Genomic DNA, 16,121 nt, shown 5'->3' with positions numbered 1-16,121 from the left:
TTAAATTATATAGTATTTTGAGTATTATTTATCTACATGAAATACATAATCTATAATAATGTGTGCTCAGTATCATAAATATATTTGTAATGTCACGTGCATAAGATTTTTTTTATAGTTTCTTGTTCAATATTTTATTGGCATACTTTAAATGAATTTGCTAGAATAAAAATATTTAAAATCCCGTTGGAACTAATATAGATATATATGGCCGATATTTATGGGTATAATTAATCTTAAAATGACTAAAGAAATCTTGATGGAATCGTAAATATCTTTTCTAACAATACAAATATATTATTTCTTTTTCAAAATGATTAAAATAATTATTAATTAATAGACAATGGCATTCTTATGTAATTATATGCAAAGTTCAAGGGGATTTGAAAAAAAAACTGTTGTTTTAATTGTATTGATGAACCAGTTAAAGTCTCGTATCATAAGGAATTTTTGAACTGATTTGATTGGATTGAAACTGTATCCCATTTCTCACTACCACCCACATAATTGTTTTAGGATTTAGGTAAAATACATGAATCTATTAACAAGGGCGGATCCAGAAAATAATTTAATATGTGGCACAATATATATATATATATATATATATAAATATAATTTAGGAAAATATATTTTAGTTTTAGTTACATTAGTCATAATATTTCTAAATCTTACTTTAGGAAAAAAATTGGGTCAACTAAAAAAGAAATAAAATTTTAAAAGTTTGGATCAACTATCTTAAAAATCTATTCACGTATACATTTTCCACCGATTTTCTAAATGTTACTTTATTCACATCATTTCTTTCATGGCACGCTTTAACTCCCACATACACCATAAAAATAATTGTTAGTTAAAATTTAAATTATATTTTATTTTCTAAAAAATCTAGGAAGAAAATAAAACCAATGAAAGAAAATAAAAAGAGGAAAAAAAATGAAAAGGTATTTTATGAAAAGGTAAGTACAGTATAAAAGAATGTTTAGAAAAATCTGAAAGAATGTTGACAAAAGAAAAGAAAGATTTGAAAAAAACAGAAAAAAAAAATCAGATCTGAAGTTTCGATCCTTGGTTTAGTGGGGCACAATTGGCCTGGTTTAACCAAAGGAGTTACAAACCACATCTGGGAATAACATGTACACAAGAGCTTTACATTATTTAGCCTGTAGCACGTGCCACAGGTCACCAAACCTTGGGTCCGCCCCTGTCTATTAAGTTCCACCGGCACAAACCTAGACTCTTACTTACTGGTAATATGATTCCGTAGACAGCTTGTTTTGATCTTGTTTTCTAGTTTAAATTTAGTCGTTAAAAACAAAAATTACATGGTTCTTGTACGTCTTTTGTGTTCTGATCGACTTGTTGAGTATATTACAATTATATCAATTAAGGATCCAATTAGGCATTCTTGGGGGTAGGCTTAAGCTATATGTGCCTCTTCGCCGATGGAAAGGTTTGTGACTTTGTGTCATGGTGTCTTTTTTATGCGTATAAGCTATAGATAGGCAAGTAGATGTGGATTTAGTTTGGATAAGATTTGTAAGAGAAGGAGACTCATTTATCCACTAAATTAGGAATTGTTTAGTACTTTAGTGGGTCGCTTTTAGGAAAACTCTACGTTAAATGTATGAAAAGTAATCGCAATATATATTTAAACACACTCTCTAAATTGACGTGTAGATAAATAATTGTTGTGGAATCTAGGATCCTTTACGAAATTACGTTGATTATCACAAAGTCACTTTCTATATACTACTACTATGTATTTTTATTTAAGTGCGCTATCGTCTAAAGAGAAAGAATATTCCCCACAATTCAACATGAGGACTCAAACCTCCAAAAAAGTACAGTAAAAGAAAGCAGGATGCATGTCGGAACGATGATATACTAATATCATCGACTAAACCTTCCGATTATATATATATATATATATATATATATATATATATGCTAAAGTTATACGGTTATAGTAACTATTAGATTTTTTAGTGCGAACTAGTCAACGTTTGTGGCACTTGAAAAACAGTACCTTAATTGATAATTCTCAAAATTGGGATGCATGTCACCCGGAAAAGTTTACCAATAATCATTTATTCGATTTGGTAGGGCTAAGAATTTTCTTAGCATGATCAATGATCATCGATATATACGAATACAATTAATCATATGTAATACGCTAAGAGCATAATAGGACCCGCTTACGATTATTATGGACCAGTCTCAAAAAGTCTCACATGGCCTCATGAGGACACAAAAATTATATGAGTTCAACAGCCTTATTTGTGGTCAAGAATGTCGCGATGTGGCTACTCTTGCTGCTTGTCATGTCCTTTTTTTGTTTCCCGTCAGTTGGTGTATATTCTACATTTGGCCTCTACCTCTATCATGCATCTTAATTCCTTAAATATTATGTATGTGATTAACTAGCTTTTATTGTTTTTTTTCAAAAGAAAAAACTAGCTTTTATTGAACTCGTTGTTATGTTATGGTACACTGTAGACGGTAAGTATCTTTGCAAGCATCTATTAAATTTTTGAGGAATATGTTTTGCTTAAACTAATGTTTTGATATATCATATGGTTTTATAGACTTTAACCATGGTATAAGTCCGGTTTTAGAGTCTATATATTATTTTGAATCTATATTATAATCGTTGCATGTTCAGGTACATTTAGAGTATTTTGGAGACTATGAGGCTATTTGCGTACACATTTACTAAATGGATAATACTTCGACCTGAAAAAAGTGATGACCTTTCTTATTATATTGTTTGGAAGATGAAATGTTAGGACCTAGAAAATCATGGACTACACAATAATGATTGAATTCTACTATATATTGGCTTTCATAATGCATGGTCACTTGATCATGTTATTTATATAAAACTTTAAAATTTTGTGAAATTTATAACCCATACATAATTCATTTGTTTAACAATTTGTGTTACTGGGTCACTAATAGAAAGGAGAAAGAGTTGAAAGGAACTATATATACCTAGGGGAGGATGGGAAAATTATTTAATTGGTATTACAATTTTTTGAAAAGGATATATATAAATTTAGACAAATTACTTGAGGAAAACAAAATTTGTGAGGCCAAAACGGTATCTTAAGCAAAGTGTCACACACCTGTACGTCCTTTGCGAACTGCGAGGCCAAACAGTATCTTTTTTTTTTTTTTGAACACTTGCCAAACAGTATCTTAAGCAACGAGAAGTCGCACTCGAATACGACGCAGAAGTAAATGTGGTAACCCATTGGATGATGAGAAAACGAGGAAACTATGCTAAAAGTATTTATAATGTTAGTTGTAGTGAAATGAAAGGTGATGGGCCTGATGGGAGAGAGTTGAATTTAATTATACTGTATATATCTTTTAGCCACAAGTCTCACAACTAACCAATGAATAAGTACGTGGCAAATGAAAGTTTAATTTGAAACATCTTGCATATTTTTATTATATAGCTAAAGATTAAGAAATCAATTGGATGATATATTGTAACTATAATGAGATCATCTATTAATCTGTCATTAACATGTTTAGATAACCTAAGTTAGTGATTTGTTCAATACAACATACATGAATTGAACCATACGAAATTAAAACGAATAAGAATGCGACCTATTAATTAAATTTTCGTTGATTTTCTCTTAGAAAGACAAAATAAATTTTTGTGGTTGGAAAAAATGAAAAAGAGAGCAACCACACATGGCTGCAATGGTCACGCCAGTCAGTCATCAGTTGGTTGGTTAAATCACGTGCTACTGCCCGGATCCTCCATTCTCTCAAATATCTCATGTTTTGTCTACTCTTTTTCGGCCTACCACGTCATTATATGTTTATACATGATTTGTAAGTAATATGTTATAACTTAAAGATTAGTTTACAAAAAAAAAATGTTATAACTTAAAGAAAAATCGAAACCGTATTAAATTTTGTTTTATTATGTATGGACCAGTTAAGCTATAACTATAGCCACTTGATCATCAAACTTGCTTTTTTTTTTGGGTGGACACTATTTCTATGATTGATTTTGTATGCATTGAGCAGTATGGTGCTTTAATTCAGTATCATGTATAGTTTGCTTACATATATTTGGAACCACATCTTCTATCTTGGTTTACTGCTAAAATTTTCTATAAATATTAATGGAAATATCTATTCATGTTTCAAATATTTGACTATTAATAAAAGACATGTAATGTACGTGTTGTACTGTTCAATAACATGAAACTTGCAAAAATGGCTGAAGCGACAACCGTGATACAAGTTGAAAAAACAAACTGTAACCTCATACAAACTCTGTTATATATTATACAGCAAAGAAGAAAAGTTCCGGCTACACTGGATACCATAATCATTAATCAACATATAGGAAATAAAATGTATCCGAACGATGGCGGCAGCCGGCAGAAGCACTACCACCGGCCATCCCAACACGTTTTGACACGTTAACTTTTAGTATTTGTTTAGTTTCCTCCTTCCAGATTCATTATTTATCTCAGCCACATCATTTAACAACTGCAACCTTATATAGTCATCATATGAAAAAGATGCATTGAGAAACATGTGACATATTAACATAAGACCTTTTTAAGCACCAAACAAATGAGAAGTTGAAACTTGAAACCAAGGGCCACTAGTTTGGAAAATGATATAGGCTTTCTATTTATGAAAAGCTTTTTTTTTTGTTTGGTCTTAGAAATAGTCGAACAAAAAATACAATATACGATTTTTACAAATTATTAAGTTTTTTTTTTTCAAATTATTAAGTTTTCATGTGTATATAACTCAAAACTAATCCGCAAATTAATTTGAACACAAGTAATTTTTTTAACATTTATCTTTCTAAAATTCGAGTTTAAGAGGAGAAATCTCTAATACGTCTTTTCAAAATAATAGCAACTTTTATCACCACGTTTTAGGCAAAAACTCTATTATAGTCAATAATGTATCTTATTTGGACCACCATACTTGAACAGTTAAACTAATAATCTGAATTATGACATTATGCTTCTAATTCAACACTACTTTCAAATAATTGAATTTACCTATGCCTCGCTCAAGCATTCACCTAAGAAAATCCTCAGTTTCATGATTAGTGTCCCTAGTAGAAATTTTACTTTTTGCTGATTTCCAACGTAACAAATACTCCTGTTTATCTTTAACCTAAATTATAATTCCGTTTTGAAAGAATCAAAGATTAGAAAATACATCTGAGATCTTAAAACAACCACTTTCCTAATTGTCAGCATATGAAATTGCATCTAATTTACATTAAAAGCGGGTGTATATTTTAATTAAACGTTTTCCTATCGCACAAGAAAAAAACTAAAAAAGTCCACCCCGAAATTATTTGTCTACAAAAACTCAAGCCAAAAGTCTTTCAGATTGTAATCAGTAAACCATGCAAGGAAACGGTATTAAAAATAGTTACTACGATGACGAGTTGAAGACCTTCTTGGGTCTATAGAATGCCTTAAGACAAATCGAAAAGGTTTGGTTTCTGAAGGAAATCAGATATTAGTCCTATGATCATTTCAACATTTCCGAAGTTTAAGGAGTTATGAAGTTTATTGTACTTCTCGTAGCAGTCAACGGTATTTAAAAGTTGTTGCACTAAAGTTTGTGGCTATAAACATTTAGTAAAATTCTATGATTTCTTATGAAATATTTATCTTAATCTTAAATATAAAGTGAGTTTTTGAACTTTATTTATATGTTATCGTCGCATTCATTTTCACTGGAAAAAATGACATGATTTACTAAAAATATAACATAGTTTTAGTTTGGAGACATTTATGTAACTCATGCTCATTTGCTCCTGCTCAATATGTAATCTTAATCTCTACTTGGGCTATATCCATACAAAACTCTCTGACCTTGGCTAGGTCTGTAATTTCTTTTCATTCTCATGCTTTTATCTTTCTCATGCTTTACATATGAAAACCAATTTACAAAAAAACTATTACGACATAGATATTTATATTTAATGTTGATTTATCTTTTTGATAAGTATTTTAGAATATAGTATCTTGATCAAAATAAATCTATTCAAATGTAACATCTATATTCTATTATTTATGAAGTGATTTGGCTAATGTGTCATGTTCTCCATGATTTTAGATAATTTTTCTTATTTATTATATTTTATTAGGTTTTAATTTATCATTAATTCATTATTTGTTTTTAACTAAGTCACTAATTTACTAATTTAAAAATACCCTTAATGAATCTTATATATGATTAAAACGACTTTATTTTAATAATATTAAGTTTATATGTTCTATTAAAATTTAGTTACTCTTCTTATTTTTCATATTTAGTTTTTAGACTTTTAGCTAGGTTATTTATTTATTACTAGGTGTTTTGCCCGCATTTGCGGGCTTAATAATTTTCTAAATTACTAAATAAATATATTATCAATTCGAGAACCATTAAAATAAATTATTTTCATGCTTTTTATATATTTAATAATTAATTAAATATTAGTTTTATATAAAATAAAGTTTTCTTATTTTAATAAGATATTTTTATTACATAATTTTTTGAAAATATTCATATATACATAAAACTATACATATGTATTTATATTTATTTTTAAAATATTTTGATGTAAAATATTTTGGATCACATAATATATAATTTTTTAGATAATGATGAGAATCAAATTAATGAAATTCATTTTTAATTTGTGAGCAATTTTATATTAACAAATCTAATCTAATTATTTATTAAGGGTAATGAAGATTTTAAATGCTTTAAATTTTACCGTGAGAAAAGGAAAATCGTTTTGAAAATAGTAATATAAACTACTTGTTTTTCAGTTATTTAAAATTAATATTTTTTTGGATCACATAATATATAACTTTTTAGATAATAATGAGAATCAAATTAATGAAATTCATTTTTTAGATTTTGGATAAATCTTACTATTATTAATTTTAATCAGTTACTAATCAAATAAATTTTTTTATTTTTTTTATTTTTAGCTTAATTATATATTTTAAGTCACTTAATATTCTCTTTTCAATTATTTAAAACTAAGAATTTTATTTGATTAATATTTAGTTATATACTTTATGTTTTCAACTTTACATTTTTAAAAAATTTCAGATAACAACACAACATTAATATATGAATTATATTTATATTTAAAAATATTTTTAGATTTTGGATAAATCTTACTATTATTAATTTTAATCAATTATTAATCAAAAATAATAATTTTCGTTTTCATTTTTAGCTTAATTATATATTTTAAGTCACTTAATATTCTCTTTTCAATTATATAAATTAAGAATTTTATTTGATTAATATTTAGTTATATACTTTATGTTTTCAACTTTATATTTATGTTTTCAACTTTATATTCAAAGAAATTCAGATAACAACACAACATACATATAAGAATTATATTTATATATTAAAATATTTTTAGATTTTGGATAAATCTTAGTATTATTAATTTTAATCAATTATTAATCAAATAAATTAATTTTCGTTTTTATTTTTAGCTTAATTATATATTTTAGTCACTTAATATTCTCTTTTCAATTAAATAAAATTAATAATATCATTTAATTATATTTATTTATATACTTTATGTTTTCAACTTTATTTTAAAAAAATTCAGATAACAACACAACATACATATAGGAATTATATTTATATTTTAAAATATTTTTTAGATTTTGGATAAATCTTACTATTACTAAATTTAATCAATTATATAATCAAATAAAGTAATTTTCGTTTTTATTTTTACCTTAATTATATATTTTATTCATTAAGGATAATATCAATATTAACCACTCTAACTTTTAATTAATAATTAATCAAATAAATATGCCATTTTAATAATTATAACTAAATATAATTAATAATTTTAATCAATTATTAATCAAATAAATTAATTTTCGGTTTTATTTTTAGCTTAATTATATATTTTTAGTCACTTAATATTATCTTTTTTAATTAAATAAAATTAATAATATCATTTAATTATATTTAGTTATATACTTTATGTTTTCAACTTTATTTTAAAAAAAATCAGATAACAACACAACATACATATAGGAATTATATTTATATTTTAAAATATTTTTTAGATTTTGGATAAATCTTACTATTACTAAATTTAATCAATTATATAATCAAATAAAGTAATTTTCGTTTTTATTTTTACCTTAATTATATATTTTATTTATTAAGGGTAATATCGATATTAACCACTCTAACTTTTAACGTGAGAGCTCCGTTGCGAAAAATAGTCAGATCCGAATTCGTATAGTAAAATTAAAAATCCGTCAAAACCGAATCCGTATCCGGATATTATAATTTTTAAATCTGAATATCTGGATCTGAATCCATAATTATAAAATATATTAAATTTTTTAATTTTGTTAATACTTATATTTGATATATTAATATTTATTCATAATATTAATATTTTAAAACAATTAATATTATTAATATAAATTTGTTTTTTAATTATATAGTAAATTCACAGATAATAGTATAGATATAGATAAATTATTCTATATCATATTTTTTTAAACTATTTCAACAGAAATAATTATTTTAAAATAACAATACAATATATAAGAATTATCTTATTTAAAAGATAACTAGGTGGTTTACCCGCACATGCGGACATAATCTTTTTGTAAATGTTTGTTAGTTTATATCTTATTAATTCGAATAATCAGCATGATAAGTTATTATTTATGTATTTAAAAACTAAACTAAGCATCAAATTATTATATATAAATTTTTTTCATCTATCAAAATTATATATAGCTAACTATTGTGTTCAAATTTTAAAAACACTTACATTAGAAAATATCTTTATATAAATGTATTGCTTGATTATTGTTTAACTATAAAATATATTATATCTTAATTTTGTAAAGCTTATTTTCGAAAATATTAATTTCAGATAATAACATAGTATATCTAAAAACAATCTTACATTTTAAAATATATTTTGACGATTTATTATATTAAATTATAATTAATTATCTAATATAACATATAAATCTATTATTAGTAATATAAAATTCGTTTAAATTATATAATAAAATATAAATAATCATTAAGGGTTATAATTGATATTAATCACTCTAGTTTTTAACGTGAATTTTTGTAATAGAAAATATCATTTTCAGATAATATCACAATGTATCTAAGAATTTATCTTACTTTTTAGTTATATATTTGACCATTTATTATACTAAATTATAATTAATTATCTAATATAATAGATAAATATAATATTTTTAAAATAAAATTCGTTTTTATTTATATATAAAAATAAAAATTCATTAAGGGTAATATCGTTATTAACCACTCTAACTTTTAACGTGGAACCTCCGTTGTGAAAAATCACTTCGAAAATAATAGTATGGATTAGTTTCTAACTGATTCACTCATTTATTAATTTAAACAATACCCTTAATGAATTTTATATTTAATTAAAAACGAATTTTATTTTAATAATATAAATTTATATGATACATTAAATATTAAATAATTGAGAGTAAAAGAATATCTAGAAAATTATCAAAAATTAAGATACGAAAAAATTATAATTAAATATTAGCAAGTAAAACATTTATATAAAGATATTTTCTAAACTATTTCTAAGATAAGAGTGTTTTTAAAAATTAACACAATAATATGTATATATTTTGATAAAAATATTTGACATATGCAAATACTTTGATGTTTGATTTAACTATTTGAGAACATAAATAATAACTTATTGTGCTGGTTTTAGATTAATAGGACATAAACTAATAAGTACTCATAAAAAAACTATTCTCGCATGTGCAGACAAAATACCTAGGTATTGTCGTTGTTTATTGCTTATTTTTAATATTTTCAATAATCTTTAGATAATTTGCTTATTTGTCATATTCTCCATAATTTTAGTTATTTATTTATTTGTCATGTTCTTAATTTTAATTTGCAAATTTTTAAAATATTTTAAATAATTTTAGGTGTTAATTTTAGTTTTGCTTACTTTCTGCATGAATTTAGTTTTTTTTATTTATCATATTTTATTATTTTTAGAAACCTATTTGTCGTATTACATGATTTAAGTTGAGTCTTTAGTTTTAATAAGTAACTTTTCAAATTTTTAGTTTTAAATGTTTTAGTGATTATTCAATAAATAGTTTCATTATATTCAGGGATAATTATTGTTAACAAGTATTATCAAATTTTAGCAATAATTTATAGTTTTTTCAACTTATGATTACTTTAAATTAATATTAAATTATTTAATGTTTTTTATTTATTAATTAAAGAAAAGAAGTTTGCTTCTCTTTTATGTCACCGAATTATCTTACCAATCAAAAACTATGAGTACAAATAATATAATCTCTCACCGATAAAAAAAAAGAAAAATATGAGTCCAGATTTTAGTAGACATATATAATTTATTACTTTTGTTTGTATTTTTAAAAAATTGAAGTATGTTTTCAGTTATTGTAGATTTTATCACTTAATACTTTGATGAAAAATAGTTTGATTATATAAGCTTCACTGATAATTGGTACTTATGTTTTATTTTGTAGATTTATAATTTGTTACTTTAGAGTATTAATACAATTTTATTAGGTTATTATGATGATGATAATTTTTACATGTGATATTTGGTAAAAGAATAAGGCAAAGTCTATCTTTTGATTAATTTATTATTGAAATTAAAAATTATTATCTATCTTGAGTTGTAATAAAAAAGCAAAGTCTATCTTTTGATTAATTTACTATTGAAATTAAAAATTATGTTAAAATTTGAATTAACTGGATAACTAATCCGCACAAGTGTGCGGACCATCATCTAGTTGGATACTATAATAATAGAAATAGAATATAACGATACTTTGTCAAAAAATTAAAATGATCTAATTATCTTTTTGTAGTTATGCACTTTTTATTACTTAAAAATCTTCAGAATTTTTGATAATTATAAAATTTGTATCAAAATATATACAGTTATTCTTGAATATAAATTTAAAATAAACAAAATTATTTATTTTATCTTAACTTTCATTTAATTAAAATACCGGTAAGAAAATAAGAAAATATTAATAAATTTTTAATTTTTAGATATAGCTTAAATTAAATTTTTAATTTATGCACATGGTACTGAAAACATATTGTTATCCTTATATAGTTTAAGATCTCTGGTTATAAATTATGTATTTTATTATAAAATAATTTTTAAAATAATCATAAATTTTGGTAGAAAGCTAAATCCAGGTGGAAACTAAAACTATAGTAAACTTGATAAAACAATACTGCATTACACGCTTATATATTTATATAAAAGAGAAAAATCTAAAATCTGTATTTATCTAAAAAAAAAAATCTAAAATCTGAAACAAGATCAAAACTGCTCCACAACACGATCATATATAAAAGGGGCAACATAGCATCTCTTTCCAACTTAAAATAAAACCAAAGTTCTCATGAAATCTATTTTATAGATTTAATTATTTAATTTCAGCATAAAAACAATTGCAGGAAATGACGTGGGCCCGTAGATGTCTACAAGTACACATAAAATACACATACAGCTTTGCTAATGCATCTTATTTTACATATACTCCAACAAAAATAATGTAATATAACTAAAGATGTTCCCTGCTGTAAAAAAATGACTGATTTAGAAATATTTATTTTTAAAATATATCAAAATTTGTAAGCAAGATTTTCTCTATTAGAAAATTTTATCTTCCAGATAAATATGGTTTTGAGAAAAAAAGATTAACACGTTAATTGTTATCCAATAAAAAAATCTGTTTAACAAGAAACCAAAAAAAAAAGAATTAAAATAATCAGAAATAAATAAAAGGGGGAATATAAAAAGGAAGGGAGGAAGCAACGAGAAGTGGCGTCCTCTCTATTCAATTTCAACAGCCTCTTCTTCTCTTCTTCTTCCCAATCTTCTTCCTCTCTTTCAAACATATTTATATATCTCCCTCACACATACAAATACAATACACAAAGCTAAAAGCCATAGACGCAATCTAACCGGGAAAGATTCAAGCGAGCATTCGATAAAATCGTTTTTGGTTCTCTGCTTCATTGGAAAAATATATAAACCGGTGATTGGATGGTGAGAGAGAAAGCGGAAGAGAAGGAGGTGAGGAAGGGAATGCGACTGGGGAAATACGAGCTTGGAAGGACGCTTGGCGAGGGTAATTTCGGTAAAGTAAAATTCGCTAAAGACACCGTGTCTTGTCAACCGTTCGCCGTTAAGATCATCGACAAGTCTCGTATCGCCGATCTTAACTTCTCCTTGCAGGTTCTTTTTCCACGTTTTCGATATAATCGATGATATTCAAATTAATTAATTAATTTTTATCTGGTAAACTTCTAGGCGAAAAAATCGCCGGGAGATTTGTTGGAATTAGTTATTTAAAAGATCTCGTAATTAATTTAATTTTGCAGATTAAAAGAGAGATCAGAACGCTGAAAATGCTGAAACATCCCAACATTGTCAGATTACATGAGGTGAGTATCCCAAATAATCTTACCTAATTTAATTTGTGTAAATAGCGTTTTGATAAAAAAAAAATTACTCCTATAATCTTGCTGGATTATCCAATGATTCTTTCATTGATTAATATAGCAATTTGGATGATTTTTTTCGTTTGTTTGTTTGTGGTGTAGGTAGGTTCTTTTCTTTTATTTAGTACCTGAGTCTGACAGAAAGTGGAACTTAAATTTTCTCAATTATTGCTTATATATATTTATTTATATCTAATCCCATTTTTTGTTTTAATTTAGATTAATAGGTCTGGAATCACTAATAATAGTTTAGTTTTTATGTTATTATCTTAAGTATTAAACAAAAAGTGGGTTAGAGCTTGCTGACTTTGAGGACTAAACATCAGATTTTCTCTGAAACTACATTGTCGCTTTTGAGAATATCTTACAAGTCATTCGGTTTAATCACTTTAAAAGAGTTTCGTACCGAAGTATGTTCCTTTAGCTTGTTTTTCACGTTGCCATATTAGCCACTTTACATCAAATTATTCATTTGAAAAAAAGTTTTAATAATTCCATTGTCGAAATGGTTGCTGGATTTGCCGGTAACTTGAACTTTTCAATTCAGCGTGGGTCCCAAAATTCATGTCGTGAAAATTGCAGGATATGGCGCTGATCGTTAATAATTGCCTAATCTTAGGACCTTTTTAAGCTTTTTATCCATATGGACCCACTTTCATCTTACGCATACGTTTCTTCTTGTTATGATAATGTTGTTAAATAAAATACAGTTATATGCATTATTATTTTGGTTTGCTGTACCTTTGGGTCAAAAAATAGTGGAGGACGTTTATTGTTGACTTGTAATTATCTCACCTTCTTTGAGTTGCTTTGCCCTGTAACGCGGATCAATCTTGACTCTTTGGTCAAGCAACCGATTATGTGTATTACACATACTGGATGCACGTGGTTCACGTTTGTGTCATTATCTGGTTGTGTTTAATTTGGTTAACCTATTTTTTATGTTTTCGTGTATTTTGGACACCCAAGGGTTTTGTTTATTATGGATTTCTTTTTTGATATGATTTTTTTTTTGATCAAATTTGATATGATTGAGATCATATTTTTAGAATTTATTCACTTTTTATTAGGAGCAAGCTTTTAAATATTTAAACATCTGATCACAAAACATCTTGAAACTAATGGGCCAACTTCATCATGCAGGTATTGGCTAGCAAAACGAAGATCAATATGGTGATGGAATTAGTCAGCGGAGGAGAATTGTTCGACAGAATTGTAAGATTCCATTACCTTCTTCTGCAAGCAAAGCTCACTCAAGAGTGTATTTTTTAAGCTAAAATCACACTCTGATATCTCTCTCAGGTTTCAAACGGAAAGCTAACAGAAACAGAGGGAAGAAAAATGTTTCAGCAGCTCATCGATGGAATCAGTTACTGTCACATCAAAGGTGTTTTCCACAGGGACCTCAAGGTCCGTGCTTTACACGTCTCCAAAACCCTAATAACCTAATATGATGATAATTTTCCCTAATATTCAACTTTTTTCTCTTATATTGCAGCTAGAGAACGTTCTTCTTGATGCAAAGGGACATATAAAGATCACAGACTTTGGACTCAGTGCTCTGCCTCAGCATTTTAGGGTACTTTTGAAATATCATCTTATATACATCATTACCATAATCAGAAAGAAATTGTTGAGTTTGAATAACTGTTGTAATTAAACATTTTTTTGCTATGGTATTTTCAGGAAGACGGATTGCTACATACAACCTGTGGAAGTCCTAACTACGTTGCGCCTGAGGTACTAGCCAACAGAGGCTACGAGGGTGCAGCATCTGATATATGGTCATGCGGTGTAGTCCTGTATGTGATTCTAACCGGATGTCTCCCTTTTGATGATAGAAACCTCGCAGTTCTTTACCAGAAGGTAAAACCCGTTCAGCCTCTTTTCTTCTATTCGACACACATTTTGAAGATACATCATGATAATAATATTTCAATCTTTCTTCAGATATGCAAAGGCGATCCACCGATACCAAGATGGTTATCACCAGGTGCAAGAACCATGATCAAGAAAATGCTGGATCCAAATCCAGTCACGAGGATAACAGTCGCAGGTATTAAAGGCAGCGAATGGTTCAGGAACGACTACACTCCTTCAGTTCCAGACGATGATGATGACGAAGAAGACGTTGACACAGACGATGATACTTTCTCAATCCAAGAAGTCGTAAGAATCTAACAGCCACATTCTTTTTTCTTTTCTAATCTCAATGTAAGTACAGTGTGCTAAATGCTCTGAACTGTGTAGGGATCGGAAGATGGAAAGGGCAATGATTCACCGACCATCATCAACGCGTTTCAGTTGATTGGAATGTCTTCCTTTCTTGACCTATCTGGTTTCTTTGAACAAGAGGTACATATATTCCTTTGCTATGTTTCAAAGATGTGTCTGCTTGAGACACTATGTATACTAAAACAAAGTTGTACTTTCCAATTGTCAGGATGTATCAGAGAGGAGAATAAGATTCACTTCAAATACCTCAGCAAAAGATTTATTAGAGAAAATAGAAACCGCAGTTACTGAAATGGGATTCAGTGTACAAAAGAAACATGCCAAGGTGAGTCTTCACTATTATCTCTTCTTTCCTCTTTCTTTGCTAGTTGAATTTGTGGAGTTTATAAAAATTAAACTATTTTATTTTATTTTTGTTTTGTTGTACAGTTGAAAGTAAAGCAAGAAGAACATAACCAGAAGGGTCAAGTTGGCTTATCAGTAACAGCTGAGGTATATTACATAATAATATTTCACTATCTTTTGGCCTATTTAGTGATTACATTGAACTAAGCAAAAAATGCAATTGTATGAATAAACAGGTTTTTGAGATAAAGCCGTCACTGAACGTGGTTGAGTTAAGAAAATCTTATGGCGATTCATCTTTGTATAGACAGGTATGCTACTAACTATTTTGTGATTTCTGTGTGTTAAGTACTATAAAAATTGAATTCAGTTTTTTTTGGGTCTGATGCAGTTGTACGAGAGACTATTAAAAGAAGTAGGCACTTCCTCGCCGGACCAAGAGCTAGTAACATAGAATGTGTTGGTGTTTTCGGCTAAAGATTATATATAGTCGAATAAGTTACGGTACACCAACGATGTTAATAACTTCTATTTATGTTCATTTATGTAAATACACAAAGAGCTTAGATTTATATAATTAGTGCGAGAAATTTGCATTAAATATATAGAAAAAGTTGGCTAAAGTCACTTCTTAATTTGGCCAAAGCCAAATCCCAAAAAAAATTATTCACTTTTTGTAAACAAATAAATATTTAGAAATAGGCTTTTACTTGGGTAGTTGAAATTTGAGTGTAATGCAAAGACGAAACTCTAAACGCGATCTTGGTGTAGTTGCAAAGACAAAAACCTTTTGCCATATAAAGGCTGCTTGGTCTCATGATCCCTTCATAAGTTGCTTCTTGAGTGCAATAACACATTGTTTTGGAGTTCGTATAGTTAGTTATTAGCGCAACGTATAAACGAATCAAGGTTGATTAGACTCTGGTTTTATAATGAGCGATTGGCATAGAAAATACGCA

General features: G+C 26.9%; 1 protein-coding gene across 1 annotated transcript; it reads left to right on the top strand.

Moving 5' to 3' along the window:
- The first annotated feature begins 11,907 nt into the window (after window positions 1–11,907).
- LOC108832072 (CBL-interacting serine/threonine-protein kinase 1) lies at window positions 11,908–15,763 on the top strand. Its single transcript, XM_018605560.2, has 12 exons — window positions 11,908–12,316; window positions 12,463–12,525; window positions 13,726–13,797; window positions 13,885–13,992; window positions 14,081–14,161; window positions 14,269–14,448; window positions 14,533–14,751; window positions 14,833–14,937; window positions 15,026–15,142; window positions 15,247–15,309; window positions 15,399–15,473; window positions 15,554–15,763. Exons 1-12 carry the CDS (start codon window positions 12,125–12,127, stop codon window positions 15,614–15,616), a joined length of 1,338 nt encoding a protein of 445 aa, XP_018461062.2. The 5' UTR covers window positions 11,908–12,124; the 3' UTR covers window positions 15,617–15,763.
- Window positions 15,764–16,121: the final 358 nt, after the last annotated feature.

The sequence above is a fragment of the Raphanus sativus genome, chromosome 5 (assembly GCF_000801105.2).
Source record: "Raphanus sativus cultivar WK10039 chromosome 5, ASM80110v3, whole genome shotgun sequence".
Classification (NCBI taxonomy): Eukaryota; Viridiplantae; Streptophyta; class Magnoliopsida; order Brassicales; family Brassicaceae; genus Raphanus; species Raphanus sativus.
The sequence above is the reverse complement of the archived record's forward strand: the minus strand, read 5'-3'. Positions and strand labels throughout refer to the sequence as shown.